Source organism: Limanda limanda, chromosome 14 (genome assembly GCF_963576545.1).
Source record: "Limanda limanda chromosome 14, fLimLim1.1, whole genome shotgun sequence".
Lineage (NCBI taxonomy): Eukaryota > Metazoa > Chordata > Actinopteri > Pleuronectiformes > Pleuronectidae > Limanda > Limanda limanda.
The window spans coordinates 13,415,185-13,442,479 of record NC_083649.1 but is presented as its reverse complement, the minus strand read 5'-3'; the positions used below and the strand labels follow the sequence as shown (position 1 = coordinate 13,442,479).

At 38.9% G+C, this 27,295-nt stretch overlaps 2 protein-coding genes across 3 annotated transcripts; one reads left to right on the top strand and one right to left on the bottom strand.

Annotated features, from left to right (window-relative positions):
- The first annotated feature begins 1,419 nt into the window (after window positions 1–1,419).
- On the top strand, window positions 1,420–6,970 carry vps26c (VPS26 endosomal protein sorting factor C). The gene is made up of 8 exons (XM_061085271.1): window positions 1,420–1,609; window positions 2,866–3,009; window positions 3,214–3,363; window positions 4,069–4,149; window positions 4,627–4,701; window positions 4,794–4,944; window positions 5,026–5,178; window positions 5,406–6,970. The coding sequence occupies exons 1-8, from the start codon at window positions 1,553–1,555 to the stop codon at window positions 5,486–5,488; spliced, it is 894 nt and encodes a 297-aa protein (XP_060941254.1). The 5' UTR covers window positions 1,420–1,552; the 3' UTR covers window positions 5,489–6,970.
- ttc3 (tetratricopeptide repeat domain 3) lies at window positions 5,564–26,542 on the bottom strand. 2 transcript variants are annotated; one of them, XM_061085268.1, is made up of 46 exons: window positions 26,485–26,542; window positions 24,714–24,790; window positions 24,592–24,619; window positions 24,073–24,232; window positions 23,862–23,943; window positions 23,717–23,770; window positions 23,129–23,267; window positions 22,817–22,902; window positions 22,146–22,240; window positions 21,679–21,741; window positions 21,293–21,347; window positions 20,469–20,631; window positions 20,110–20,137; window positions 19,923–20,004; window positions 19,571–19,601; window positions 18,751–18,811; window positions 18,108–18,213; window positions 17,265–17,453; window positions 16,816–16,896; window positions 16,174–16,283; window positions 15,967–16,093; window positions 15,483–15,605; window positions 15,289–15,390; window positions 15,116–15,208; window positions 14,957–15,021; window positions 14,627–14,763; window positions 14,141–14,461; window positions 13,578–13,850; window positions 13,452–13,495; window positions 13,205–13,261; window positions 13,037–13,116; window positions 12,798–12,953; window positions 11,545–12,133; window positions 11,373–11,441; window positions 11,138–11,281; window positions 10,906–11,045; window positions 10,309–10,377; window positions 10,125–10,221; window positions 9,477–9,580; window positions 9,313–9,397; window positions 8,997–9,098; window positions 8,667–8,848; window positions 8,108–8,222; window positions 7,813–7,941; window positions 7,132–7,224; window positions 5,564–6,198 (listed from the first exon to the last, which is right to left on the bottom strand). In XM_061085268.1, exons 2-46 carry the CDS (start codon window positions 24,777–24,779, stop codon window positions 6,088–6,090), a joined length of 5,286 nt encoding a protein of 1,761 aa, XP_060941251.1. In that variant the 5' UTR covers window positions 24,780–24,790; window positions 26,485–26,542; the 3' UTR covers window positions 5,564–6,087. The 2 variants fall into 2 exon arrangements, with proteins under 2 accessions (XP_060941251.1, XP_060941252.1); XM_061085269.1 differs by having other exon boundaries at window positions 17,265–17,441.
- Window positions 26,543–27,295: the final 753 nt, after the last annotated feature.

Genomic DNA, 27,295 nt, shown 5'->3' with positions numbered 1-27,295 from the left:
CATCTCACTTGTCTTTCTCTCAGCTCTTGTTGTGGCAACACGGAAGCTTGAGTTGTGTGTTGGTGATTGTATATGGACAAAACAACGGTCCCAGACAGAGCAGTGACATTTTAATCAACAGGTACTGTAGGTTAATGTATCCCTCAGAAAACATTAGCCTGACGAGAAATATCTAAAGGCTGCACTCCTGATGATTAGATCATCTTAAATAAATGAATTGAAATGACCACATATATGAATCAAATGTTTGTAAAATATTAAGAGACAAATGTTATGATAATTAACACAACAACTTCTGTTCGTCCTGGGAGAGGGAATGCTCACATGTGGCTCTCTCTGAGGATTCTATGTTTTTCCCCCTGGTGATAGGTTTTTCTTGTGGAGGGAACAGAGGATGTCGCACCTTGTCAAGCCTGATGAGAGTGAGACAAATAGTGATTTGTGAATATGCCAGATACAAATAAAATTTAATTGATTGATTGATTGAACAGCTTCAAGATTTCATTACTTCACGATAAACTTCTATACATAGAGAAGGTTCTGGATTTGACAGCTCATGCTTTCCAATACATTACAACAAGCTTTTACTTTTAAAGGTTCAGTCTGTAGGATTTAGTGACATCTAGTGGTTAAATTGTATGTTGCAGCTAAATAGGTTCTCATTCTCCATGAAAGAGAACCTGTGGTGGACTTCAGTTGTCATAAAAACTCAGAAGGTGTTTAGTTTGTCCAGTCAGGGCTACTGTTAGAAACATGGTTTCCTCCTTAGAAAGGACCTGCTCCCAATGTAAATATACAGTTTTTAAATATAAAGGGCCGATTTGTACAATTTAGATGAAACATACTGGTGAAAACATCACTAGGATTATTTTATATTAAATTTGTGCCAATAGATCCCTTTCACCTAAATCTTACTCACTGAATCTTTAAAGAATTCTTTGACAAACTTCCTGTGAAGTTCTAGTGAGATGTTTGGATCACTCACTGGTGGATTTAAAGGTCCAGTATGTTAAATGTAACATAGGGTGAGCTGTCACTAAATCCTGCACACTGAACCTTTAATATTTTGACCACCACACATGTTTTGACCTCTTGAATTCAGGTTAAAATCGAATCAGCCCCACTGTATTAGGGTGTAGGTCAAACCATCAGACATTTGGGAACACAAAACTAAAACTATAAGCATGGAGGTGAATGGCAGCTATTATTTTTGTGGGTTTTTATGAAAAACAACCCCACTTAATTAAAATATGTGGTTTCCAGCTCGTAACGTTTGGCTTGTTCTTCCCTTAGAACCAATGGTTTAGATTGGTTGTTATTACGCTATTACTTTGATGAAGTGGAGCCGGAAGCGTTTTCAATGAAAAAAATGATGCCTCTTTTGTTCTGAAGGTCTTTGAACGGAAATGGTATTGATAATGCTTCCGGCTAGAAACAAACCAGACTCGGATGTGTAAAAACTACATTTAACACCGGTTAGCTTGTTGTATTCATATTTAAAACCAACCGGAACCTGTATTTTGTGTGTCTATGTGAGGTTCGAGCGTCAGACATGAGCGTCACGTTGGATATAAGACTGAAAAGAGCGAACAAAGTTTATCATGAAGGGGTAAGTACGTAAACACAGCGAGCTAATGCTAACTGCTGCTACATCCAACACTAGCTCCAACATTTCAATCTGGTTGTTAAATGTTACTAGAGGATGCTGTTCTTTAAATTAACCTACTAACTAAACTAACTTACTAACTAAGAGGCGTTGTCTCAGCACATGACCGACAGCTGATGAGGACGCAGACCTGGACGCTGCCAGCTTCCTGGGGGGGGGTTAAGATGAAGATCAAACATTTTTACTGTATAGATTTGGAGATTTTTCAAAGTAAAGTCCAACATGCGTACAATCAAATCAGTTAATTTCTGGATATTTCAAAGTTCTATAAAAACACGTTGGTCAATAAGTTCAGAGTTAGACGGATATGCCTGTGTTCGGGACCTCTCTGACTACCTACATACTGAAGATCAAACATTTTTACTGTATAAATTTGGAGATTTTTCAAAGTAAAGTCCTACATTTTCACTAAGAAATGTATAATTTCTGGATATTTCAAAGTTCTATAAAAACACTTTGCTAAATAAGTTCAGAGAGAGACTGATATGCCTGTGTTCAGGACCTCTCTTACTACCTACATACTGAAGATCAAACATTTCTACTGTATAGATTTGGAGATTTTTCAATGTAAAGTCCAACATATGTACAATCAAATTAGTTCATTTCTGGATATTTCAAAGTTTTATAAAACCACTTTGCTCAATAAGTTCAGAGAGAGACTGTTATGCCTATGTTCAGGACCTCTCTCACTACCTACATACTGAATATCAAACATTTTTACTGTATAAATTTGGAGATTTTTCAAAGTAAAGTCCTACATTTTCACTAAGGAATGTATCATTTCTGGATATTTCAAAGTTCTATAAAAACACTTTGGTCAATAAGTTCAGAGAGAGACGGATATGCCTGTGTTCAGGACCTCTCTGACTTTCAATATACTGAAGATCAAACATATTTACTGTATAGATATTGAGATTTTTCAAAGTAAAGTCCAACATGTGTACAATCAAATCAGTTAATTTCTGGATATTTCAAAGTTCTATAAAAACACTTTGCTCAGAGTTAGACTGATATGCCTGTGTTCAGGACCTCTCTCACTACCTACATACTGAATATCAAACATATTTACTGTATAGATTTGGAGATAAAGTAAAGTCCAAGTATAAATCATGACTGAGAAACTGTTCAGAGCTCTTACAGCAGGAGTCAGGACCTGAGCTGTGTGTGTGTGTGCTGTGTGTGTGTGTGTGTGTGTCCAGGAAGCGGTGGCTGGTGTCATCGTGTTGGTGTGTAAGGAGCCGCTGCAGCACCACGGCATCTCTCTGAACATGGAGGGACTGGTGAACCTGCAGCTCAGCTCCAAGAGTGTCGGCGTCTTCGAGGCTTTCTACAACTCTGTCAAGGTGAACTACGAGGATTCACCCTGAGGACGTCTGGGGTCCTTAAAAGATGTGTCTCTTGGGAGTTTAAAGACCTCACGCCTCCTCACAGATATTCATCAGCATTAATGCAGAATAGACAGAATCGATACTTAGGAGCGCAGAAGCAGTTCATCTGTTAGTGTTTCAATGGTGATATTAATCCGACCTTCCTGTCACATGTCGCAGCCCATCCAGCTGATCAGCAGTAACATCGAGGTGGCCAATGCAGGAAAGATCCCAGGCGGCAAGACTGAGATCCCCTTTGAGTTTCCTCTGCTCACAAAGGGCAACAAAGTTCTGTACGAGACCTACCACGGTGTCTTTGTCAACATTCAGGTACGATTCATGATCAACACACCTCAAGTTGAAGTCCAGGTCACCCTCTGATATCTTAGGAAATAATCCTGCATGCAACCGAGATATCAATTTCTCACAAATTGCTCACAATCAGCAAATTGATTTGAATGCTCAGCTTTTATATTCATCCAGAATCGCATGTCACGTATGCTCATACAATCCTGAGGTTTTCTGTATTTTTAATTTAATTTAATAAAAAAAAAAATATATATATTAAATGGTTTTTTTTTTAAATAATCACACCATAAAATGTTATGCACATAATCCTGGTAGCATTCTGTGGATGTTATTAATTAAATATGTCTTCTCCATGGGACATTAAAACAAAAAGATGTTATGAGGTCAATTTAGCTTCTGTGGACCCTGGAAACCCTCATAGCCTTTTCTCCCTTTTATTGTGAATAAAAGAAGTAAAGAGGACTTATGAAGCTTTAGGACCAAAGCTGCTTCACTATTCTAGAGGAAACCCTATTTGTCTGTAACACACTGACTACATAACATGTAAATACAGCTTTTGGAGGAAAAAATCGGGAAAAAATCGAATTCATCATGAGAAGCCTATATCCCCAGTAGATTCTCAGTGGTGCAAGAAAACACCACTGGTTTCTTTTTAAAAGTCAATGTTGTGTTCCAGATCAAGTTCTTCTGTGTGAACTGTCATGTTTGTGTGTTTCTTCTCCTCAGTACTCCCTCCGCTGTGACATGAAGCGCTCCCTGCTGGCCAAAGACCTGACTAGGAACTGTGAGTTCATCGTTCACTGTCAGGTGGGTGGAAGTGAAACTGCAAATAAGACAGTTTAAAGTCGTGTGACAGTTTGTTTCTCCGTTCGGCTTGGAGCTTCAGATTTAAAGCTGTGATCAAGGTTCACACACAGACTACCCCAGGATTTAAATGCAGTAAAGCAAATCAGATATAGGACATTTATTGTTTTTCTATATTTTAGATTTCTTTGCTTTATTATTGGTGTTTGGTAAACTTTATTTGGATAGTTGTCTCACTATTTGTCTGATGATATTGAGATTTCTGTAGATTTAACATACCATCTTAACCATGAGAATCCTCATGTCTTGTTTAAATCCCACCTTTACTTTTTGGTTTGACACAAACACCAGAAGTTCGGGACACTATGCATCACATGACTTTTTGATCCTTTGATTCAATCTTGGAATCATCTTTATAATGTTTAAACTCAGATGAGATGTTAGTCATGTTGACTTCATCTTTTCCTTTTGAATTTTCAGCCACTGAAAGCTAAAACTGCCCCCAACCCAGTAAACTTCACCATCACTCCAGACACGTTAGATAACATCAGAGAGGTGAGAAACCCCCCGTCGCTTCTTACAATATTTGTATTGCTTCACTTTGTTTGATTCAAAGCTGAGAGAATGAGCTTCCCATCTGTCCTCAGAGGAGTTCCCTGCCCAAGTTTCTAATCCGAGGCCATTTAGACGCCACCAACTGTGTGATCAGCCAGCCGCTGACTGGAGAGGTGGTGGTGGAGAACTCAGACGTCCCCATCAAGAGTATTGAGCTGCAACTCGTACGAGTAGAGACCTGTGGTGAGTTGATGATGAAATTCCCTTTTTTTTTTAAAGAGGGGGGAAGGTTTTAGTTTTTTTCTTAATGTCTGCTGTGTTCAGGTTGTGCTGAAGGCTACGCCAGAGACGCCACGGAGATTCAGAACATCCAGATCGCCGAAGGTGACGTGTGCCACGGCCTCTCTATTCCCATCTACATGGTGTTTCCCAGACTGTTCACCAGCCCCACGCTGGAGACCACCAACTTCAAAGTCGGTCAGTAAAGTCTTCCACTCTGCTTCCAGTACTTTATGATTCTGTATTCTTTTTTTCAATTCATAGTTTGAGGTCTGCTCCTTTTTACTGATATTCATTGTAGCTGAGTTAGATAAGAGCGGCTACCAAGTACACTTATAAAAGGGAAATTTATCACTTTCCCATGCAAAACAAAACTCTATTTAAAAAGCCTCTTTTCTGATGAACCGTTTGTTTCTGTCATTTAGAGTTTGAAGTGAACGTCGTCATTGTGTTACATGACGAGCATCTGATCACTGAGAACTTCCCCCTGAAGCTGTGCAGAGTCTGAACCAGCCGTCAGGAAACTGCCCTGGAACTCTGCTGCTGCCACTCTTCATACAAGCAAACAGGACAAACGACAATGTTGTGACCCAGGAGATTTTTTTTATTGGAACTCTGAACTTGTTTCTTTCATAATGTAACAGATCCTCTACAGCTGGTGAAAGAAGTAACGCTAAGGAGGAGTGGCTCTACTGATGAATTCAGAGCTTTCTTTCATAAAAGTATATATGTATGATCGTATGTGAGATAAAATCTAGGAGAGTGATTAAAAAATAAACAAACGTAATAAACATCACATTCATGGAGACAATGGTGACAGTGAAGATAAAGACATTTGACTACTTCTCACGATTTGTTGGGCCTGAAAGAGAGCAGCGTAAAAAAATCTTAATTTTCACATTTGAAATGTCAGAGATAAACAAACGAGGAAGACGAAATGGAACACTAGACAGTTTTATTTCGCTAAAGTAAAAACTGGTGTTTCTCTACACATCGCTTTTTAATGATATTAAAAAAAGCTTCTAAAAGGCATGTTTAGATGTGAATGAATAAAAAGTCAAATAAAAGCTTGAACATAAAAGCAGACTTTAAGGAAGTGGTTAGATGTTACGGAGCCGGGCGTCTCCGGCCCGACAGCGCGGGGAAGTCGTCTGGCAGCAGGGCGTGGTTCCTGCAGGTCGGACAGGTGCTCTGCTCCTTCAGCCATGCATTAATGCACTGGACACAGACAGGACAAAAGACCAATATTAAACCCAGCAGCAGGATCCACACACACACACAGGATCTATTAACCCAACTCTTTTGTTCTGGATCCCTTTTCTTTGTTTACATTCAGACTCTGGGCTTCACAACTGTTTTTTTAGAAAGCTCTGTTGTGGAGCTGCTGACCACTACAGTTGTGTTTTTGTATCATGCATGTGCTCAGTTACACATTCCTGCACTTACCCATTCCAGAAATAGTTTGTTTTCAATCAATCCGTTTAATTTGATTCTTAATGATTCTTTCACATCAGATTCATATTCCAATTCTGCAGTAAGCACTAATATGGCCGACAGTAGTATTGCCTTCAATATGAAAATGGATTGAAAGTGCATAATTTATTGAAATACTTAGTATATGAGCCTGGATAAAATGAATAAGCTTGACTAGATGAAGATAATATTTCCAACAAATGCAAACAGAGCTCAGATCAGTGAGCAGAGTGTTTTTTCAGCCTGTTTAAGCCTCATAATAACCTCCCACCTGATCACTAAGTTGGTCTGTTCACACCCGGTACTAGAATGAGTCGTGGTCGTTTCTCTACATGAAGTTTTTACTTTACAGACTCGTCTGACATTGTTAGTTTATGTTCTGTGCTCTGCAGCTTGATATCATGAAAGACCTGATTGATAAAGAAAGCTGATAATTTCTGTAATGACCTGTATGTCTGTCTTTTTCCCCCCCGCACTTCAGCTTCATGTCAGCAAAAAATAAAATCCCTTAAAAATACTATTTTTGTTTTGTATTTATTAATTTCTGAAGAAACATAAACAGGTCATCTTCAGGTAGTGATGAGGTTTTTCTGACTTCTCGTTTCACTCGGCTCAAACTTGACTAATAACTGGAGGGAGGTTAATAAAATCCTAACAAAAGAACATTTTCTCACTCACATCTTTATGAAAGCTGTGTCTGCAGCCCAGCACGCACATGCTGTCGGGACTCATGTCATCGTGACAGATGATGCAGGGATCCTCCACATTGATCTGTTGTCAACAATCACAAAAAAAAGTAGGTGTGTGAGGAGGGAGAGACGATTGTTGTAAAAATCTGGTGCTCACATTCTTGTTTGGCCAGAGGTGGAAATGTAACAACTTTTCTCATCTGATGAGTTTTCTTCTAGCGCCACCATCAGGTCAAAAGTAATTTTTACTCATTTACATGTCCATCAGCCTCAGCTGTACTGTGTGTATAGCATGCCAAAATTTGCTGAACTAATATGGAGAATATAGTAAACATTATACCTGCTATGTTAGCCTGTTAGCATAGCAACCACTGTCATTTTTACGTTTACTTCAAAACAAACTTGTTACTTTTAACTTTTATTAATCACTTCTTAAATAACACTTATTTACTTTTTTATGAGTTTAGTTATATTCACTTCCTCTTTCTTTACAAGTCGTTTTTTTTAGAGCTTTCTTTAAAAAAATAATCCCACTCTTGATTTTGCATATTTTTGGGGTTAAATATCACTGTGCTCTCTTAATAAAATGTGACATAAATGAGCTGGGGCTGTGATGAATTATAATAGGAAAGGCTTATTGTGGGGTATTTGTTACTGATTTTGGACTTACTGCATCAGTATTTGTGGATCTCACGAATCCACCCGACTGCCAGACGGGAGATGGGGCTACATAAGGGGGAATGCCACTCGGAGCTGGTCTCCCAGGTTCCACACTGTTGCCTCTCACTGAATAAAGGTCCTGAATAAAACAGACAAAAAGGTAACACAGTTATTTACAGATGACCAAGGGACTGGACAATCACTACCAAACCCTGCTGCTGTTGTTTTTCTATAAAAACTGTTTCAGGAAATGTCCAAATATTTATAGAGGTGAAAATTCATAAATTCATAAAAACAAGGCCTACCTGTTGGTCCAGGATCAGCTGAGTCGCTCCGCCGACCAAATCCTGCAGCGCCATGTTGCTCAGGCTTCCACCGTTGGAGGAACGCAGCTCCTTAACAAACCTCTTCAACTCGGCCCTGGACACAAACACAGATCATATTAACAAAACCAATATTGGATGTTTTTAGGACCTTTGAGAGCAATAATCGGCAGTCCAAACATGACATAATGAAAAGTATTTTCTTGATAAGGATCACTTAGGGGTTTCTTTTTAAGAACTATAACAAAGTTGAAAACTGAGTAGAACAAGTTAGAGCTAAAAAATAAACATTGAATTGCTTCCTGAAGAACATTTTGACCGGAGATACATGAGCATTTTTGTACTTATTGGCGAAAGCTGAGATTTACTTTTTGTCATCACACTCTGTCAGAGTTAACAGAGTGTAATAAAAACTGAATCTTCACTAGACATCTGTTTTTGCAGAGCTCCTAGGGAAGCAGCTGTATGTTTGTACGATAGTTGCAGCAGAGTTAACATGCACACGGGATAAAGTGCGTCAAACCTGGCGTCAGTGTGTTACCTTGTGTAATCAGGGAAAATGCTGGACAGGGCCTCGATGGCTTTGTCAAATAAGGTGGGTGGAGGCTCCAGTGACCACGTCGGAGGTTTGTGCTGCATTGGAGGTGGAGCCGCTGCAGCCGCAGCTGCTGCTGGAGCTGCGGGCTGTTGGACGAGCGGAGGGGACCTGGCTGCTCTAGAGGGCTGCAACAGCACATAGGAAGGATTTTACACTTTTATACTGTTATACTGTACTTTACTGTTACTGTAAATTACTTTCAATAACTTATTTGTATTTATCACCAATTTTAAAAAAGGGTTTCATTTAAAATAGAGAAAATGAAAGTCTTACTGGTTTTGCTGGAGTTTCAGTTGGGTTGTCTATGTTGCTTAGGACTAACTCACTGACTCGTCTCCCACTCTTCACTTGATCAACCTGCTGCTGGTACTGGGTCTGTGAACACAGAGACAGGTATTTCTTAAAAATAAAAAGTGGTTCAACCCTTTAGCCCTTGCATTAAATTATTGTAGAGACGTTTATCATAAATCGGATCATTTGAAATATGTGCAAAAATTAAACCGCAGTGGTGCTGGAGCCTTTGATTTAAGATGCCATCTTCATTCCTTTTTTTGAGTGATTTCAAATTATTTGTAGTAAATTAACTTACCTCAGCAGTGGAGATTTTCTTTTCAATTTCTTGGACATTGGACCTCCAGGTGTGTCTATTTGATTCCAGGTTGTGGTTTGGGAATCTGGAAAGATAAAGGACATGACACATAAAGATAAAACCAGTCCAAACTGTTGGCACAGCTGTGATTTCACCCCCCTTACCTGTGAGCTGCTTCATCCAGTTTGGTGAGGAAAGCCTTGGCATCTGCCCGCTCTTTGTAGAGGCTGCACATACCCTGCTCCCGGCTGCTCTCCACTGCCGACAACTGCAGAGCAAATCAAGCAGTTACAGGGCTGCTTCAAAAAAAAGTTTGTGTCTCAAAACCACGAGGGACGCATCTGATTGGTAAAAGATTGATTCTGGAGCAGGACAACAACTCCAAACAAACAACCAGAGTAATGAAGAGCTATCCAGGAGAACTGGAGCTTTTAAAGGTAAAAAGTGATGACCCCAAATAATTATATTATTATGTTTTCACCCTTGTTTGTTGGATTGTTGGTTTGTTGTAAGCAAGATTTTATTTAAAAAAAACGACTGAACAAATTCTCACAAAACTTGGTAGAAAGATGTGCTCACTTTCTTAAACATTTATAGATAAGGTCTTTATCAAAATTTTCTTTGTTTTTCAAAGGAATAATTCATGGATCTTGATTGAAAAAAATATCTATGAGTGTGTGCAATTTACTGCAACTTGATTGAATTTAAGGACTGTTTTCATGCCAGTATAGAAAGAAGGAAAATTTTCAACGACTGACCAACTAAGAACAATTGTTAATTGTGCCTGATTAGGGTCGAGCTGCAGGACCTACCTGAGCTGTTAGGGACCTCTTAGTTGCCGAGGTAACCGAAGCTTTGCGGCGCTTGATCTCATCCTCCAGACTCAACTTCTTTGCTGCTGACTTATTGCTGAAGAGACAAAGAGAAAGAAGTGAACAAAAGAAAACCCAGTCGGATTCTAGCTTATGCTTCACCATTGACTCTCTCATCACTTACCCAAGCTTTAGGAAATCTCTCAACTTTGCGTCACAGCTGGCGTTCTTTGCTCGGATGTTTTGGGCCAGACTACACATGAAAAAAAGATCACACAGATAAAACATTGAAAACAATTGTAATTATAGATCAGTCACCATCTGATTTATTTCCTCCTGGTTGTAGAGATCTGATGAATCTGTAGCTGATGAAGAGCATGATGCTGAGACACTTTACAACTGGGAACAATCAACGTTTAAAATATAAAAATGCTGTGTTTCACCTAGGATGAAGTGAGATCTGCGCTTTTTATAATGACATTGTCATCGATTTCCCAATTTGGTACATCCAGTATAGTTTGGAAGGAACTCTGGGTCTAGTGTATTTTAATGTTGCCTCATATGAAGGTGGGATTTTTTTTTAAGATAGAGCTAGAACTGTACCTTTATTCCAAATAAAATTGTGAAGAGTGTCCGTACAAACACTTGAGTCACATGTTTAAATATACAAGAGGTTATTTGATCTATGTCCGTGCTGCCAGCTGAGATGCTTGAATAAACAGACACAGGAACGAATATAAAAACGAACCAGGTGATGGACGCTCTTCGCCCTCAGTCTTACCTTCCCTGTCCCTCCACCAACTCTTCTGTCTCCAGCTTGAGGGACTTCAGTACTTCCTGGTTGGCCTTCTTCTCTTTCTGGTCCTTTCTCACCTCCTCTTCCAGCCTCTGCTGGAGCAGTGTCAGCTCCCTATTGGTCACCTTGACAAGAGAAAATAACCACTTATTACATCATCAGCCATTCAGTTTCATCTATTGTGCATTGTACCAATAATAACTGGTTATGGACCTACTTGTATATTGGCAGTGATCTTCCGTATGTCTTCCTCAAGGGCGGTGAGGTCGTCTTTGTGCTTTTGGTCTACTCTGCCATTCCCCATTACCTTGATCTGCTGCTCCAACCTCTTGTTGCTTTTCTCCTTTTTGTTGATGTCGCCCTGGAAAAGTGAAAAGGGTCAGAAAGGTCAACGTCAAAATTGATTAATCAGTCAGACCGACATTTGGGTAGCATGAAGCTGCTGCACTCACCTCGCAGCTCTCAAAACGCACGTGAAATTCTGTATTGACTGCGACACTGCTCATGTTCTCTGGACATGTCTAACAGGAGAAAAAAAGGAGCATTTTCAACTTACTAACAATTCATTATTCAGGTGTTTCATCTTGCTTTATTCAAACATCTGATTAAAATGTTGATATTAACCTGAACAGCTTGGTGTTTCCTCGAAAGGTTTTCCATACTTGTCCAGGAAGCAACTCCACCCAGATATGGATCAATATCCAAAACGCCAACATCAGAATCACTGAGATGATCCAGCTCACTGTCATTTAAGAACAAATTGGGGGATGGCTGTGGACTGTCCCTGCTACTCCAGTGGTAAAAGCTGCCCTCATATGGCGCAACTTCACAGGCTGACTTGAAGGGAAATGTATAAGGATTTGGGAGGATGGGATGGACTTGAGTCAGTGCAGATGAAGAATTGCCCCCATATCTTGGGAAAACAGATTCATGCAAATCAGTAGATACATTGTTTGAGTCAGGATCCACTATGATGTCCAGGTCATCCAGGATGGCTCCATGTCCTGCCTGCTGCAGGCTAACAGCATGCTTAGCCAGGCCGATACATCTCCCCATCTTTATGAAGCGAAGAGACTCCAGGAGGAAGGACTCAAGGCTGCCCGCTTCTTGGATCTTTTGCTGAGCCTCGGAGGGGAAATATTTCAGTTCGTCAACCAGCAGGGTGTCCTCAGCCATCAGCGGACCGTGCACCTCCAAGATCTGGGCATAGTAGCTGCAGCAGCAAAGAGAAAATCAAAATGAGAAGACAAGACCGGAAACAAAGTATAAAAGGCAGTTTGGCGATTGATTGTGAAGACACATACTTTTCACTGAAAGCAAGAAATATCAACCTGCTGGTTTAAAAATGTATGTTATAATGTATATATTAATTAAGTTTACTGCTAAAGATATTACAAGTCAGCCAGAGAGAGTATTGCATTACTATGACAACCAGCAACTGTCAACTTTTGTTACCAGTCTTTGCTCAGGCTTAAATACATTTTTAATGGAAAAGTAATTTTATTCCAATAATTATTGATTTTTTATACATTTAAAAACATGTTATAAAGATTCATGTCACAACTGTTTCATTTATTTTAAATGTGTGTTTAGGATGTTGAAGTGTAACGTCTGGCTAGCACCAGAACTTTTTTTTCCTGAGGAATGCTGTCCTGCTTTTTTATTTATTTCCTCCTCCCTCCTGTTTTTTTTTTCTGCTGCTTTGTTAAAAAAGTTATTAAAATGAACAGTAACACTGCGTTCACACCGATGGAAATTTTCACTTTTGTGTATTTGATTTGACTATGTAATCTTGGGTCAAACCAATTGTTTTGCGTTAACTGTGAACCTACTAAAAATATGAAGTATGCATCTATGAAACTGAGGCTCACACTTACTCGTACAATCTCTCTTTTGTTGGGTCAGGGTTGTTGTCCAAAATGTTTTTATAGTGACTTCTGTGTGCGATGCCGTTGTACTGGTTCTCAAAATCAGCCACCTGGTCTCGGAGGTGAATGGGTACACTAAATGGATCAGCCGGGCTAAGGAAAGATCTGTGGACAAAAAGCTCCATGTTTTTAAAAATTAAAATGACAGTAACAACACAAGCCGTGTCTGTGAGGAGGACGAAACTTACAAAGAGTCATCTTCAAATAAGTCTTGCTCCCACTCCTCTCTTGGAGTTACGCTTCTCATGTCAGACAAAACAATAACACCCTGAGAGAGAAGAGGATACACATCAGTGATGCTACATGTAAACAAAATGTCCCATCTTCAAACAACAACTACCTATTAAATTTCTGACCTTTGTCTCTCTCGGTTTCTTTTTCCGACCTCGACCCTTAGTCTTGACAGGAGAATTCTGAAACGAAGACAAAGCGAATTACAATCTTTGGATTTGAGCAGATAAAACAGATAAAATGTTGTAATTTGTTAGCATTACAGGTCAATTTAACAAGTAAAAAGACTTTTAAACCAAATAAAAACCCAAAAGTATTCCATTACATTTAGTTTGAGTGAGAACAAATTCTCCAAGGTTTCTTAAGACTTACATTTGGATTTTCATCAGACTTTTTTAAGACCGAAAAATGTCCATCTGTAAAACAAACAATTGAAAGATGAATCATGAAGTCAGGGCAGAAAATAACCATGTTTCAAATCAAGTTAAATATTCATACCCATATCAAAATAGTCATCAAGTATAGTGTGGCAGGTCAGGTACTCCTCCCTGTGCTCCTCCAGAGTCCAGATAAAGAGTCTCATGTTCTGTGGTGAGGCCTGTTTTAGGTATTCAGTCACAGTCAAGCCAACACTTGAAAAAAGCTCCGGCCTTGTACCGAGCTTGGATATAATCATCTCCTGTAATGGGCCAAAGGTGAGCAGAAGAGCAAGGTCCAGCTGCTCCAAGTGTTCTGCGTTGCGCTGGATGAAGGATGTGGCAGCGTTCAGGCCTGAAGAGACGAAAAAGAAGTTGGTCAAACGTCCCAACCTGAAACTAATGTTAAGATTCACTATTTCTTACACAACTTCGGAATGCAGAACCTCTTTTGAAAATGCTCTTTTCATGACCTAGTTATAAAATGTTTATATTTAACGGGGCACTAAAAAATCTATATATATTAATATCATTAATCAAGTCCATATAAGGAGACTTAACCCCTGACTACTTCCACATCATACATATTAGACATGTGATACAAAACATTATGTCATATCTACAAAAAACATGGCCAATGCTGACCTGCATTGTTGAGCTGAAATGCCCAGTCGTTGAGTTTGTGATTCACATCCAGAGAGCTACTGAGCATTTCGATCAGGACACGAGCCCACACCCGATTCTTCCTCTCCAGCAGAAGCTCAACAGCCTGACAAAACGTCTCCAAAGGCTCCTGCTGCCAGTTCAGCATCCTCTCAGCAAGGTGGTTCCCCCTCCTCGAGTCCAGCTCCAGCCAGGGCTTCAGGCCCATCATCAGGGCTGACCCCTGGAGGCTATTGACCTCTCTCAGCAACTCCATGTTCTGGCTGATCTGCAGTAGAACCCGATCCCTGTACAGCAACCAGGCTGAAAACAACGAGCAAACACGACATTAAAAAAGAAATACATCTTCACAACATCTTGTGAACTAAAAATCAGCAGATGAGAATAAACAGACTTCAGTTCTCCTGAATGTGAGCTCACGTCTCCAGAATAAGTGCCATCAGAGTAGTGACAGATAAACTCCAGTACCTTTCTGTTCACTCTGAGTTGCAGAGTCGTCGTTCTGCTGCAGGATCTCGTTGCTGATTGGCAGTTTCTCTTGAAACGACAGCTCAAGCTGCTTCCTCCTGGGCCGGTGCTCAACCTTTGGTTTTGACTTCTTCAGACTAAAACATTCAAACAGATAGAAAGGCAGTAGTTGAAAAAACAATACTGGTTTAAGATAAAAAGGCACATTAATGGGTAGCATTTCAACCACTTAAAGGTTTAGAAAAGCCTGTGGACTGGAAGCCCAGGGCAAAAAGATCTTGCTTACTGCTATGAGATCATGGCAACAATGATGTTTGACTGCAGACTCACCTTGTACATTTCTGGGTCACTTTTGGCTTCTTAGGAGTCTGGGGTTTGAGGATGTCAGCTTCAAACTTAAAAGAGAAGCAAGTCATGTCAACCCCAATCCTGTGGTTCACGAGCACAGAGACTCCACACGTTCATCTCACCTGCAGAGAACTCTCTTACCTTGCATTTCAACAGGCCTGTCGGTCCAATTATTTTGATACTACAGATTTGGCCGAAACAGTCTGGAGTCAAACATACTTCTTGCAAGAAATCCTGCAACATAAATATAAACAGCAGGAGTTAACATGGACCTGTATCTGTGCACATGGAGATGTGATGAAATCTCAATTTACCTTCTCATTCTTTTCAGAGAAGGTTGATGTCTTTAGGGTCTTCCAACAGGTGATGTGGTATTCAACAGTACAGCTCTGACAGCAACATAACTGAATGAAGCCCTTTGGGTAAAGAAACTTACAGTTAAAAAACATCCATCTTTCAAATGTTTGAATTAGAAAACACCATGTGGCTGTTTTTCACTGCTGTTTACCTTAAAATCTGGGTCAGTCAGGTAGATTTCAGGTTTCAAAGAGCCTCGGCAATGCTCTAGTCGACATACAGCATCAGGCACAGGAGGGAATTTGCACTGCTCTATAAATCTTTCCAGAATTGCCTACAAAGAGAACAAACATGTAAACCAAGGCGAAACCAGAAGTGTAGTGCAAAACATAAAGTACATTTAGTTATTTATGTGATGAGACAGTGATATTCATTAATGTTTCCATAAAAACTTTTTTGAACCAAATTTTTTGACACTGATCAACAGAGAAGACAAGTTTTTTGAGGGGAAATTCAGATTCAACTTGTACTGTGTCCTGCTTCTGATCTCTAATTGGGAATTTACTAATGAGGACTTCACTTCACAATTATCGTTTTTAAAGTCTGAGCAGCACAACTCTTAATGGCATTACATGTGGTGTATGTTCAAACACTATTTTCAAGTCAGAAATAAACACAAACCTACAATAACTTACCTTGAAATAGTCTGTTTGTGTCTCTTTGACAATCTCTTTAGTTAGGGGCCAGGTGAGTTTACCAGGGGTTATTTGATTCTTCACCATCTGCAGAGAATCTGAGAACTGATCCATAGCAACTGTAAACCTGAAGAGATGTTTTACAGTTAGCAACCGCAACATGTGTAAACAGTAACAGTAAACTATTATGACTAGAGATGTCTGTACCTGTTCTCTTTGAGATACACCCTCCCAGTGGCATAGAAAACCAGACACTGAAACGTCCGCTCCTCAAACGACTTCATCTTCTCCATCAGTTTCTGTGCTTCTGTGAGTTCCTGTGTTTCACAAAGCAACCACACATGTTATGAGGTAGAACAGGATATTCCCATATTGCTATATTTTTTATATTATATATAATTAAGATGCTTAGATGATACTGGCCACAAAAAAACAAATGGAAATCACAGAAACCTATAAACATGAATATAGATTTTATATCTTGGTTTCTCCCTGAAAGATTCAATTCAATTATATTCTTCTAGCAACAAAACATAACATACATACTTGATGTTAAGTTAGTTATTCTTCTAGGAAAATGAGCTGTGCAGCAAGATTACATAAAAGAGCCACATATTCACAGTACAAATCAAACTGGACTGGGTCAAAGAATCTTGACTAGGGACATCCCTAGTTTTTGGTTTTACTGCTGCTGTTTGAAAGTGTTAAATGGACAACAAACACAAACGAGGTAGGGCCGGCTCTACAACGTCAATGTACCAAAACCGTCTAACATCAGTGAAGTATATATGGCAAAGCAGTGTGCTGCTGCCATTCAGGTCTAACTATCAAAGTCAAACTATCAGTTACCTCAGGCTGACCGATTTCTGTCAGGGCAGATGTGCGGCCATACAGCAGCAACAGTACATCCAATGTGGAAAGTCCAAGTTCCTGAGAAAGTAAAAGAAAAACAAGGCTTTATTGGCAGATTGTTCACAGACAAAATTGAATCCAGTCAAGTTTTTCACACCGTCTGAGACATGTTTTGCTTGTAATTTTGAGCTTGCATTGAAGGACCCGTGCTGGATATAAAAGAGGGATGTTGTGGACAAACCGGATCCCCAGCACCAATATCTCCAGCCCAGTGTAGGCTGACATTGATTTTCACATTTGTCAGCAAACTTGAAAAATGATCATGTCATTTGCACATGGTTCTCTGAATCTGCTCTTGCAATGTTGGGAATTTTTGCTCGCAAGTTGTGCAACAGCATGAAGTGCTCCAACCTCTGCACTGGGTTACATATCAGTGGTATGATTACCTTAGGTGTGTTAGTTTCCAGTATGGCCAGTGCCTGGCTGAAGGCCTGTTCTGCATTGCGGCTGCGGAGGTCGGCCAGAGCGGTGTGGGCGTCCTGCACCAAAGACTTCAACTCTTTACAAACAGTTGCTTTACTCTCGGGCACTTTCTGGTTCTGAAGAGGGTTCTGAAGAGGGTTCTGAAGAGGGTTCTGAAGAGAGTACACACATCTTTTTTGTTCAATTATACAGTTACAACTTAAAAGTTACAATCATTATGATTTTAAAAGCTACGTGATGATGTTAAATGGAAGCTAACAACACAATAAACAACCAAGCTTTGGCTGCATTCATGTGAAAAGCATGTGAGAGACAGCAGCCACAGTGAGTCACTGTGGCTCCAGGCTTTGTTGAGAGATTTAATGCTTCGCTGCACTTCTATTTTTAAGACTAAACACCAATTGTGATTCATGATAGAGGGGAACATGAATATTACCTTCGCCAAGGAAGTTATGTTTCATCAGTGTTTGCTTATTTGTCAGTAAGTAGGAAAATGCAAAAATTACTGGACAGATTACTGCAAAACTTGGAAGGATGTGCTATAGGCCAGGAAATAACCCAGGAAATCTTAGTATGGATCTGAGTCCAAGATTCCCCCCCCCACTTTCTTTAAAATAGGGAGAATTCCTCGATTTCTCAGCGAATAATTCTTGGAACTTGATGAAAACAATCAAACAGGTTTAGGGAACTGATACTGAGTGTGTGTTACTTGTAATTAATTTAAATGTGGTTTCATTAGGGGAGAGTTAAGCAATGGTGGAGGTATGCACACTCTAGAGCCCTTCTAGTTTGCGTTCCAAGCTTACCTCAGCTGCAGGCGGATTACTTTTGCTCTTTGATTTCTTCTTTGCTGTAGTGCCTGACTCCACTTTTTCCCCCACATTCATTTGTCCACTGTTTGAAGAAATCTCACTGGAAGCACAGAATTTTCAATCAGCGAAACATCCAACCTGTAGTCCACACCGTCCTCCACAAAATTATTAAAGTGGCAGTTTCTTTGTGTGGTTAAAAGCAACAGTAGAAAACATCATGTTCGAACCGTTCAGTCCTGTTAATACATCGCTGCTAGCCTTGGTTGGACATGACTGTGTGATCTTATCAATGAAGCAGACTGTTTTAGTTGTAGTTACTGTTACCAGTCTGCTATTACTTAAGGTGTACTACACAATGAACAAAGGCAGTAGAATGACAACAAACTCAAGTCAAATACGAACAGAGAATTAGGTTTTACATACAGACACTAAAATAATCTCACTTTTATTTATGCAGTTAAATCCACGACTGTCTACACCGCCGGTTTTCCTTCGCTCAACATGTTCACTTTTTCTGCAGAGCTGCATTTTAAACAGTGGCCAGAAAACAGTGGTTCCTTTTATGATCACAGTGGAGATCTTAAAGCAGGGACATGTTTTATACAAGCCCTGACTTTAGCATTGAGATTTCACTCACCTTTTTGTGGGTTTAGGGTCTTTAGTAGCGCTCTTCTTTTGTACAATCTCTGTTTTTTTTCCTGGGGAGAGAACATGAAGTGTTTGAATGTTACTGTGAGCAATCTAGTGAACTGATGAACCTGTGATGAAAGAGTTTTCAAGACACCTAAGGGTTTTAAGCAGGAGCATCTTTTGAAGCACAAGGTACCAACTATCACAATAAACAATGCATAACAGCCTCCTGAAGGTCAACATCCCGGCAGGGCACATTTAACGCAAACCACACATTTGTAAAGACTCTATTAGGTACAACAAAATAAGCATGGCCCTGGATTAAGGCAACTTATATTGTCTATCATCTTCTAAACAAGGAGAGGGATATCAGTTGTTTGTTTCTGCTATGAAAATATTAAAAGAAAACCACGGACCAGGTTTTACATCTAAACTCAGAACTTGCTGTTGCTGCTTCACAAAATTTACAGTTCAAAAGGGTTGAAAAGGGGACTTGCAGTCGTTCAATAATGACCTGATTAAAATGACCTGTAAATAACTACTTAAAACCAAGGGAGATTTTCCTAACATATGCATGTTGCAGGAAAAATGGCACTAACAAATATGTATATTTTTTCTGGAACATCAATTTAAGTTTACTTTAATGTTACACTTTTCGAAAAATTAGTTTTAAATACATAACCAAACCTAATTTGCACATATTACACTTACTATACAACACTTACTGCAAAAAAGCCTCCACAAAAGTAAACAAATGTATAAGAAAACGAATCATATGTCCTTATAAAAAATGAGACATGACAAGTATAACGCAGTGTAAAGCTCACCTGGTGTTTTGTCCATTTTAACCTCGGGGACCTGTCAACACAAAAGTTATTTAGTGACAATGAACTACATCAAACGTGGATTAAATGTCTTAAGGTTTACTGCCCTGGACCATGTGGATGAAATGTTCATTCTAAGATTTACATTTCAAAGGAGACTCAGGTCAATTTGAGAAATAGGGATATCCACACTCTACTCTACCATACACAGCACAATACACGTGTTCGACCAATCAATCATGATGAGATGACCTCATTTTATAGAATCGCAAAGCTATTTTAACACACTTAATAAAACTGTTGTCTTTATTGGGTCAAATTTGGCTGCTACCTGTTGAATTAAAGAGTCACTGACCTTGGTCTGAACAGATACGCTTTTTGCCATTCCAGGCTTCACACATTTTACTGCTGCTTCTGCTTCGTTTGTGCTGTCCAGTCTGTAGAAAAATCAACAAAATACAAAAGGAGCTTCCAATTGTTTGTCATGGTTTATTAATCATGTTTGCAGTAAATTGTGTATTAGGGAGCACACACACACACACCTTTTGGTCTTACTCTTTGGGCGTTCACCTGAAAACGGAGCAAACAAGACAGGGTTTCAGTATTGAGCAACAAACTAGTTATTCGGCTCTCCATGACAATAACATGCAATAACCTCAAATAATTTTTCCCCTTTTCTCGAGTTTTTCCCCCACCTGCAATTTTTCTGTTAGCCTTTTGAGTTGTGTTTAGCTGAGAAGAACGGGCACCTTTGTAAATCTGTATAATAAACACAGTGCACTACACTGGATTTCTTGCTCATCTAAATAACCCTTTCCAACTTCTTTTATAAATTTACATGCCGTTTCAGATAGATACGTGAACTTGGGTGCTTCTGTTAACATACATGCAGGGAAAATACCTTTGAGATCTTTTATTGCTTGGATGAACTTGAGTTTTTGTTGTTCCAAGTCTTTGAATCCTTCATGGTCACCCTTACACAGTCTCTGGGCTGAGGAGTTGGCTTCAATAGCTCGTTTGAATTCTCCCATTGAGAACAAAGCGTCACAGTAGCGGTAGTGACCCTGTAAGAAAAACACATGCATCAACTTCTTATTCTAATCTAAGCTCAGCAATGAGGGTAATGTGGAGTCAAGTAACATGGAGAACAGTTTACATTTCGAGTACATAAATCATGCTCGGAACATGAATAAGCAGCAAAAATACCCTATTGTAGAGTTTCAGTTAGGAGTGTTTTACTTTAATTATTTAGACTGTTACGACCCACCTTATTCTCATTTGTCCTGTCACAGTTTCATAGTGAAATAAATAAATAGAAATGTATAACTGTTGGCAGTGAGAGTGACCTTCCTGGACCCTGTTATAGCTGTAGATTTAATTACCTCAGTGGGAAACGCAGAGTTAGTGATTATTAATCCTTTATTTTTAAGAATACATTTGTTTTTGTATATTGTATACAGATAACCTGATGAAGTCAATGGAGTCAACTTGAGGCTTGAATTATTCTCTTTCTAATGTTATAAATGTAAATGTAACTTTACATGAGTGTTCCACACAGATCCAATGACTAAGTGATCTGTAGTCAACTACACTGAATTTACCTCGCCCCTAATGCAAAAAAAATGATCCGAATGAGTACTAACTTAGGACAGCAATACTTTATGTGCAATAAATGTTAGATCAGTCTCTGTATCACTGTAGATGGATAATAAAAGAGATCAGTACCTTTGCCCAGAGCGGATCTATAAGTGTAGCACGTTTTCCATCACCAACTGCCTTTCTGTAAAAATCAGAATTTCATGTTTGGGTAAAAAACAGTTCTTAAGTCATGTCTTTAGTAACACAGTAATTACAAACAGTTAGCTTTACTTACAATAATAAATATGGGATTTCTATTTTATGAGGCACACCATAAAAACTGTTATTCTGCATAGCAGTTTTCGTTATAGTTGCATTTTAATCTGGTCTTGTGCATTAACAAATGCAATAAAAGCAAGTAATTATAGAGCATTGTGATGTAGGCAGAAATATGATGCCAAAGTTACCCTGCCGCCTTCTTCTGGAATGAAAATCACACGAATGAATGGTGCTCCAATGTGAGTGGTACTTACAGATACTTCTTACACCGGATATAGCATTGGGCTCTGTTTCCATAAATGATGTGGTTATCGGGGCTGGATGGAGAAGAAATACATTTCAGTTTTTAAAAAGGACAAACATTTGCCATTTATAACAATTATAAAATCAAAAAACCTTGCAGGGACTCATTTTAAAGTGAATCTTAATTAAAAAAATATTGACAGTATCAGTCGTTTCAGTCACAGATCATTTGTATTATATGGAGAGCTTTGTTTCTATTCTTATAATAAAATACATTGAATAAATAAAATGTCAAAAAAAACTGAAACAACGCACCTTCACATATACAGGGATTCATTGCATGGTCGTTACATTTTATAGTATTATTGTACATGTATAACCAATAACATTACAATTCCTACCCTATCAAACATATTTAGACCACAATTAAGTTCTGGGATAAAGACCCATTGTAACAACATATGAAAATGTAACTTACTAATATTTGATGGCTTTGGAGTAAAACTGCACAGCATCTTCATACTGACTTTTCTTATAGTTCTCGTTTCCTTTCTGCTTCATTGCTTCGCTTCTCTGAAAAAGCGAAACAGACAAATGCTTAGGCTTGGTAACGTTTACGGCCGCCTTTTCCTATTTGATCCATAACCGGGGGAAATACAGAAAATACTGATCTATCCAAATTCGAAATGCAACAATATTTCTTTGAGAGGTCCTCTCGAACCCAATAGATCTGTTTCAACTGCAATCATTAGTCAATCAATTAAGTGACAGAAAATCTACCCCCATCAATTCTGAAAATCTAATAATCGTCCTTGGGTGTTGGATTGTCAATTAAAAAAAAAACCCACCAAGTATGGTTTTCTCTGTGGCTTAATTCAAAGTGTATAACTCTGGAGCCAACTGTTGTTGTGTGGGCCTTCCTTTTGATTTATGCTTTTGAACAAGCTGGCCAGCACACTTTAAATGCATATATATGGACATGTTTGTACCAAGGCTAATGGTGATCTGCAGAGAATAACCCCACATAATTACCATAGATACTTCATATCTAATTTTCAAACTACATAAAAGGTACTATTAATTATTATTCTAAACATTTTAGAGCAAAAATGTGAATTTTACAGTCTGTAGATCATTATATTGTCTTACCTCAACAAAATGGTCAGGCGGTTGAGCCATTAGTGACTTCATTGTCCTCTCAAGGTTAGTGCACATGGCCTGAATATAGTTGGCATCTGAATGAAAGCAAAAGAAGAGTGTGTTAGTTCACTTTTTAAAAATAATCTGAAAACCTGCTCCTAGAACTCTTAGAAGGCTTTCAGAGGCTTTGTAGTATATTATAATCCTAAATCCAGTAACTGCACAAATGTTTGGGTTTTTACTAGAAATGTCTTGTGGTAATGATGTCAGAGCTGCTTTGTAGCAGAAAAGTCTGTGTGTTCTGTAGGGTGATTGACTTACACTCAGTGAAGATATGGTACAGGGCCATGTAGCATGTGCGTGGGTGGCCGAGCTCCAGGACACGTCTGCGAATAGCCGGTTCTCCTGTTCGCTCCAACCAATCTAACGCATCCTCCAAAACCTCTGGGGAACTCTGATTCTATAAAGTCAAAGAAATCAAAATGCGAAACAGAGGAAAAAGTATTTTTTTTAGATTGAGAACATTGGACATTTCTTGCGATGCACCAATAGACGTTTTCTACATTCAACTTTATTCCCTTTGGTGTTCCACAAGGTTCAGTACTTGGCTCGTTCCTTTTTGTTATCATAAACATTTCCGCTTAGCCAAATTATGTGGAAACAAAGTTTAAACACAGAATAATAAAGATTGAATGTGCAACAACTCCTACTTGTTTCTTTAAATGTTTTTATACAGTTAGAAATTGGTTTAAAGCCCTTTGAGCTGCAAAATGTTCATGAAAGGTGATCAACATCATTAATTTTATAAGCTAGAAGCCATGCCTCTGCCACTGTTTGAAGAACTTTAACATATATTAGCTGATAACACCTCACATATTCAATATAGACTATGCCTTTTTACAAACTTACCACACTAAACATGTTGCTTATCCAGAAAATGTGCTTTGTTTGGTTCCTTTTCAACTGAAACAGAGAACAGGTCATTGATATCATAAGCAAAAGTAAGCACTGCAATTTAATACTTTGCTTTTTATTACAATTCTATTGTACTTACACTTCCTTTCTCCAAGGCTCTGAGAACAGCTTCCACTGTTTCGATCCGATGCAGGCATTTCAAACTTATATCTTCACTTTCCCTATGAGGAGACGATTCAAAATGATTCAATAGTCTAAACACTGAGCATTTGGTTGTATTGATTGATAACTAAAATGTAGATCACAGATGTATGTATGTAGATCCAGATCACAGTCATAATTATACGTACATAGCTTCAATTAGGCCAATATGTATAGCCCAGGAAACATTAATGCCGGATTCTTCACGCTGCAGCAGAATGGGAAGCCAGAGGGTACAGATTTTCATCCTCTGTCCAGTTTCTTGTTTGGTACGGGCAGGTAAAAGGTCCCATCGATCAAAATCATACTCTAAAAAAAATTCAGAAAATTTGTGTCACCCAGCTGAGAGCCACACAGAGAAGCTATAACCTTGATTCTTGAAGCAATGTCACATGTTGTGCCACAGCTAGCAAAAGAAACTCCAGAGAAGGCTGAGTACTTTTAAATACCTTTATTTACCAAAAAGTAAAAGGTAGTAGATGAAGGAATTTCCTGGCAATCATTTATATTTTTGTATATAAAAATGTAAGTTAAACCTGATAAAGTCTGATAAATTACAAAATTAATATTTAACTTCATCAAAACACTCAACATTTATCAACTTAAGCAATTAAGTAATTTGATACACTAGTGTATAAAATACAAAATAGCACATAAATGTTCCTTACCTGATGGACTGAAGACTCCATCACTTCTCTGAACATACAAAGGAGAAAAAGAGAGTTTTGTATGACCTACAAAAAACCGCAAGCTGACTAAATATTCATTTTGATATAAGTTAATAACTCACCTCTATCGCATGGTGTCTGGAATTGTCCCATTGAACAAAATCAGAATCAGAGTCTGAATCTGACATTTTCCCCAATTCTGTAAGAAAAAATGTAAAGTTGCTTAATACAACCATTTTAACGTCATATTGGGTCCAGCATTATCATGGTGTGGCAATGAAAAGCTAAGATGCAGCTATCATGCTTTATAGCAACAATATCCCATGTGCCAATTTTAACAACTGTGCATCACAATGGTGTCATTGAAATTGAACTGGCTGTGTGTTTTCTTATTTCACAGAGTCATGATTTCTATTTGAACGCAGCACAAAGGCAACCAAGCTCATCTCCACTCTCAACCACACCGTTGGAAACCAAATTAACTGCTCTCTCTCAGCATATGGTTGGGATCTCACTCTTGAGGTCATCCTCAGAGATGTGAAAGCATGATGTCTCCTACACTGATTAACACACCAGGAGGGTTAATAAATACCTTTACATACTCAATGGGAAGGGGCTGTGAGTTATAAGTACACAGATCTCCCTCTGTTCTTTGCTCATTTGTACATGTCCTTCTGGTGATTGTACTGTGAGTCCATTTGCAGATGCTGGATTCAATTTACAGAAAGACAAGTGTTTGGCTTTGATTCAAAGAAATAGCCACCACATGACCTCATAGCATGTACACTGTTTTATTAAGATGCTGAATGTGATACTTTTAACTCACTTCCACGTGTCCTAAATGAAGTTCATATTGTTGCTCTTTCCAAACACTGATCCCATAATCTCAATGGGATGCATCTGGCTAAAGATTCACAGATAATAGTATCTCATGTGTCTTGCTTGTTGAGTGATGTTTAATATTTGTCCTCAATATTTGGGAAGAGTGTGGTCGGTGTTGTTCCTCCCCCAATCACAAGGACTGGGTGATATGGCCCTAAATGATAAAGATAATAAATGTCTGTTGATATGGATAATTATCACAATAAATGTTAAATATCTATTTCTTGTGAGTTTAAAACCCATTCTTTGCTACCGAGTGAAGGCTGAGGTTTAAATCATCTTCATAGGCCCGGCATGACAAACAATTGATAATCAGCAAGACATTTTTGAAATGTGAGGTAACCTATTAAGGGTTATATATAAAACCTTTTGTTTGATTCCTCGCAGGCCTACTCCTACTAACCACAACACGCCCTGATGGTAATTCCCCACTACTACACTTCAAATATGAGGTCCATGAATGAGACCAGTTCTCAGACAGGTTTCGTTTCATCTTTAAACATTACTCATGCTGGAAGAAGAAGTGGGAGGGGTTAAGGAAAACATAACATCCCATGTACCTGAAACTTATCCGGATACTTTCACATGATTAAATGAAGCTAAACAGCAACTGAGTTTCTCGGCCATCGTCGTTTATTTGACTTTTTAACGTGAGTTTGTCCGAACAACGTCCCTCTGTGGATGTCTGTTAATGGGGTAACGAGGCTGACTCCTTTACGTTAGCATTTCTAGCATAATAGCAACGATAGCTGTGGTCACAACCGCTTTCAGCCCCGTGTCAGCCCGCTGAGGACTACATCGACCATCATCCGGTTCAGGAAGGAGCTTTATCTTCGCCATTGACCATTTCGCGATGGTTTAAAACAAAGACCACCACACTTCAGTTCTTCTTGGTTTTGGCGCGACGCGACAGACGACGGGAGCGAAGCAGGAAAGGACCTCAGCTCTTCGACGCTTCAGGGATTAAACGGTTGTTTTAATAAGTAGTGATTAAATTAATAAAATACTTACGTTTGGTCCAGAAGTTGATAATTACCAGCGGTCTGTGCTGCTCGTCCTCCTCATAGTAGTGTACGGAAGTGACTGAGGAAGCAGCACTTCGTCAGCAGCGTTTGGAGGGGTTGGGTTCTTCTTCGTGGTGTTCTCTTGGTGCTTTAGCGCCTCCTACAAGTGTGGAGTTGTTGTTGGAAGATCTAATCATAACACAGTACCACTACTACTATAAATATAAATATAAATATACATATAAACAATTTATTATAGTTAGTATATCTGGTATGCTATCTTAATGATATAACTTGAACTTGCTCGTGATGAATTTGCGTCTGAACAACTGCTCTATCAAGTTCTGATAAACAAATCTATCTTATGTGCTTTATTTTGGACGGGTTTTGACAAGATCGTCTGAACAGTTGATAGAAATGGCTTGAATTACTCATGCTTTACTCAAGTATGTCCATTTTGCGCTATTTTTTAACTTGATGCCACCTTCCGCTCTCTTTACATACTGTCTGATATCCAGTTTGTGTTACATCTGGATTTGTGTTTCATCAGAAGCTCCTCGCACCTTACAGTGCCCCTGACCGTAAGATTTATCTTTGGATAAATCTTGAAGCTCTGTAATTGTTATTCACAGCGTCTGTACCGTTTCATCATGTCTACATTTGCTCACAGTCTGATCCGTCTCCCCACAGAATTGCTTACTGTCTGATCCGCTCTGTACATATTACACCACCACAGCAAAACTTGGAAGCTGGACTTAAGTTGTTTCTTAAACACGATATAGATTTAATCACCCATATCTTAAAATAATTGCTTACAT

Coding starts and splice junctions, on each gene's coding strand:
- vps26c (XM_061085271.1), top strand. CDS start 1,553: ATGAGCGTCACGTTGGATATAAGACTGAAAAGAGCGAACAAAGTTTAT. Junction 4,150..4,626: donor AGTTCATCGTTCACTGTCAG/GTGGGTGGAAGT, acceptor TTGAATTTTCAG/CCACTGAAAGCTAAAACTGC. Junction 4,945..5,025: donor CGTACGAGTAGAGACCTGTG/GTGAGTTGATGA, acceptor TGCTGTGTTCAG/GTTGTGCTGAAGGCTACGCC.
- ttc3 (XM_061085268.1), bottom strand. CDS start 24,779: ATGTCAGATTCAGACTCTGATTCTGATTTTGTTCAATGGGACAATTCC. Junction 16,897..17,264: donor TGGAAACTAACACACCTAAG/GTAATCATACCA, acceptor TTACTTTCTCAG/GAACTTGGACTTTCCACATT. Junction 12,134..12,797: donor ACAAAAGAGAGATTGTACGA/GTAAGTGTGAGC, acceptor TTGCTGCTGCAG/CTACTATGCCCAGATCTTGG.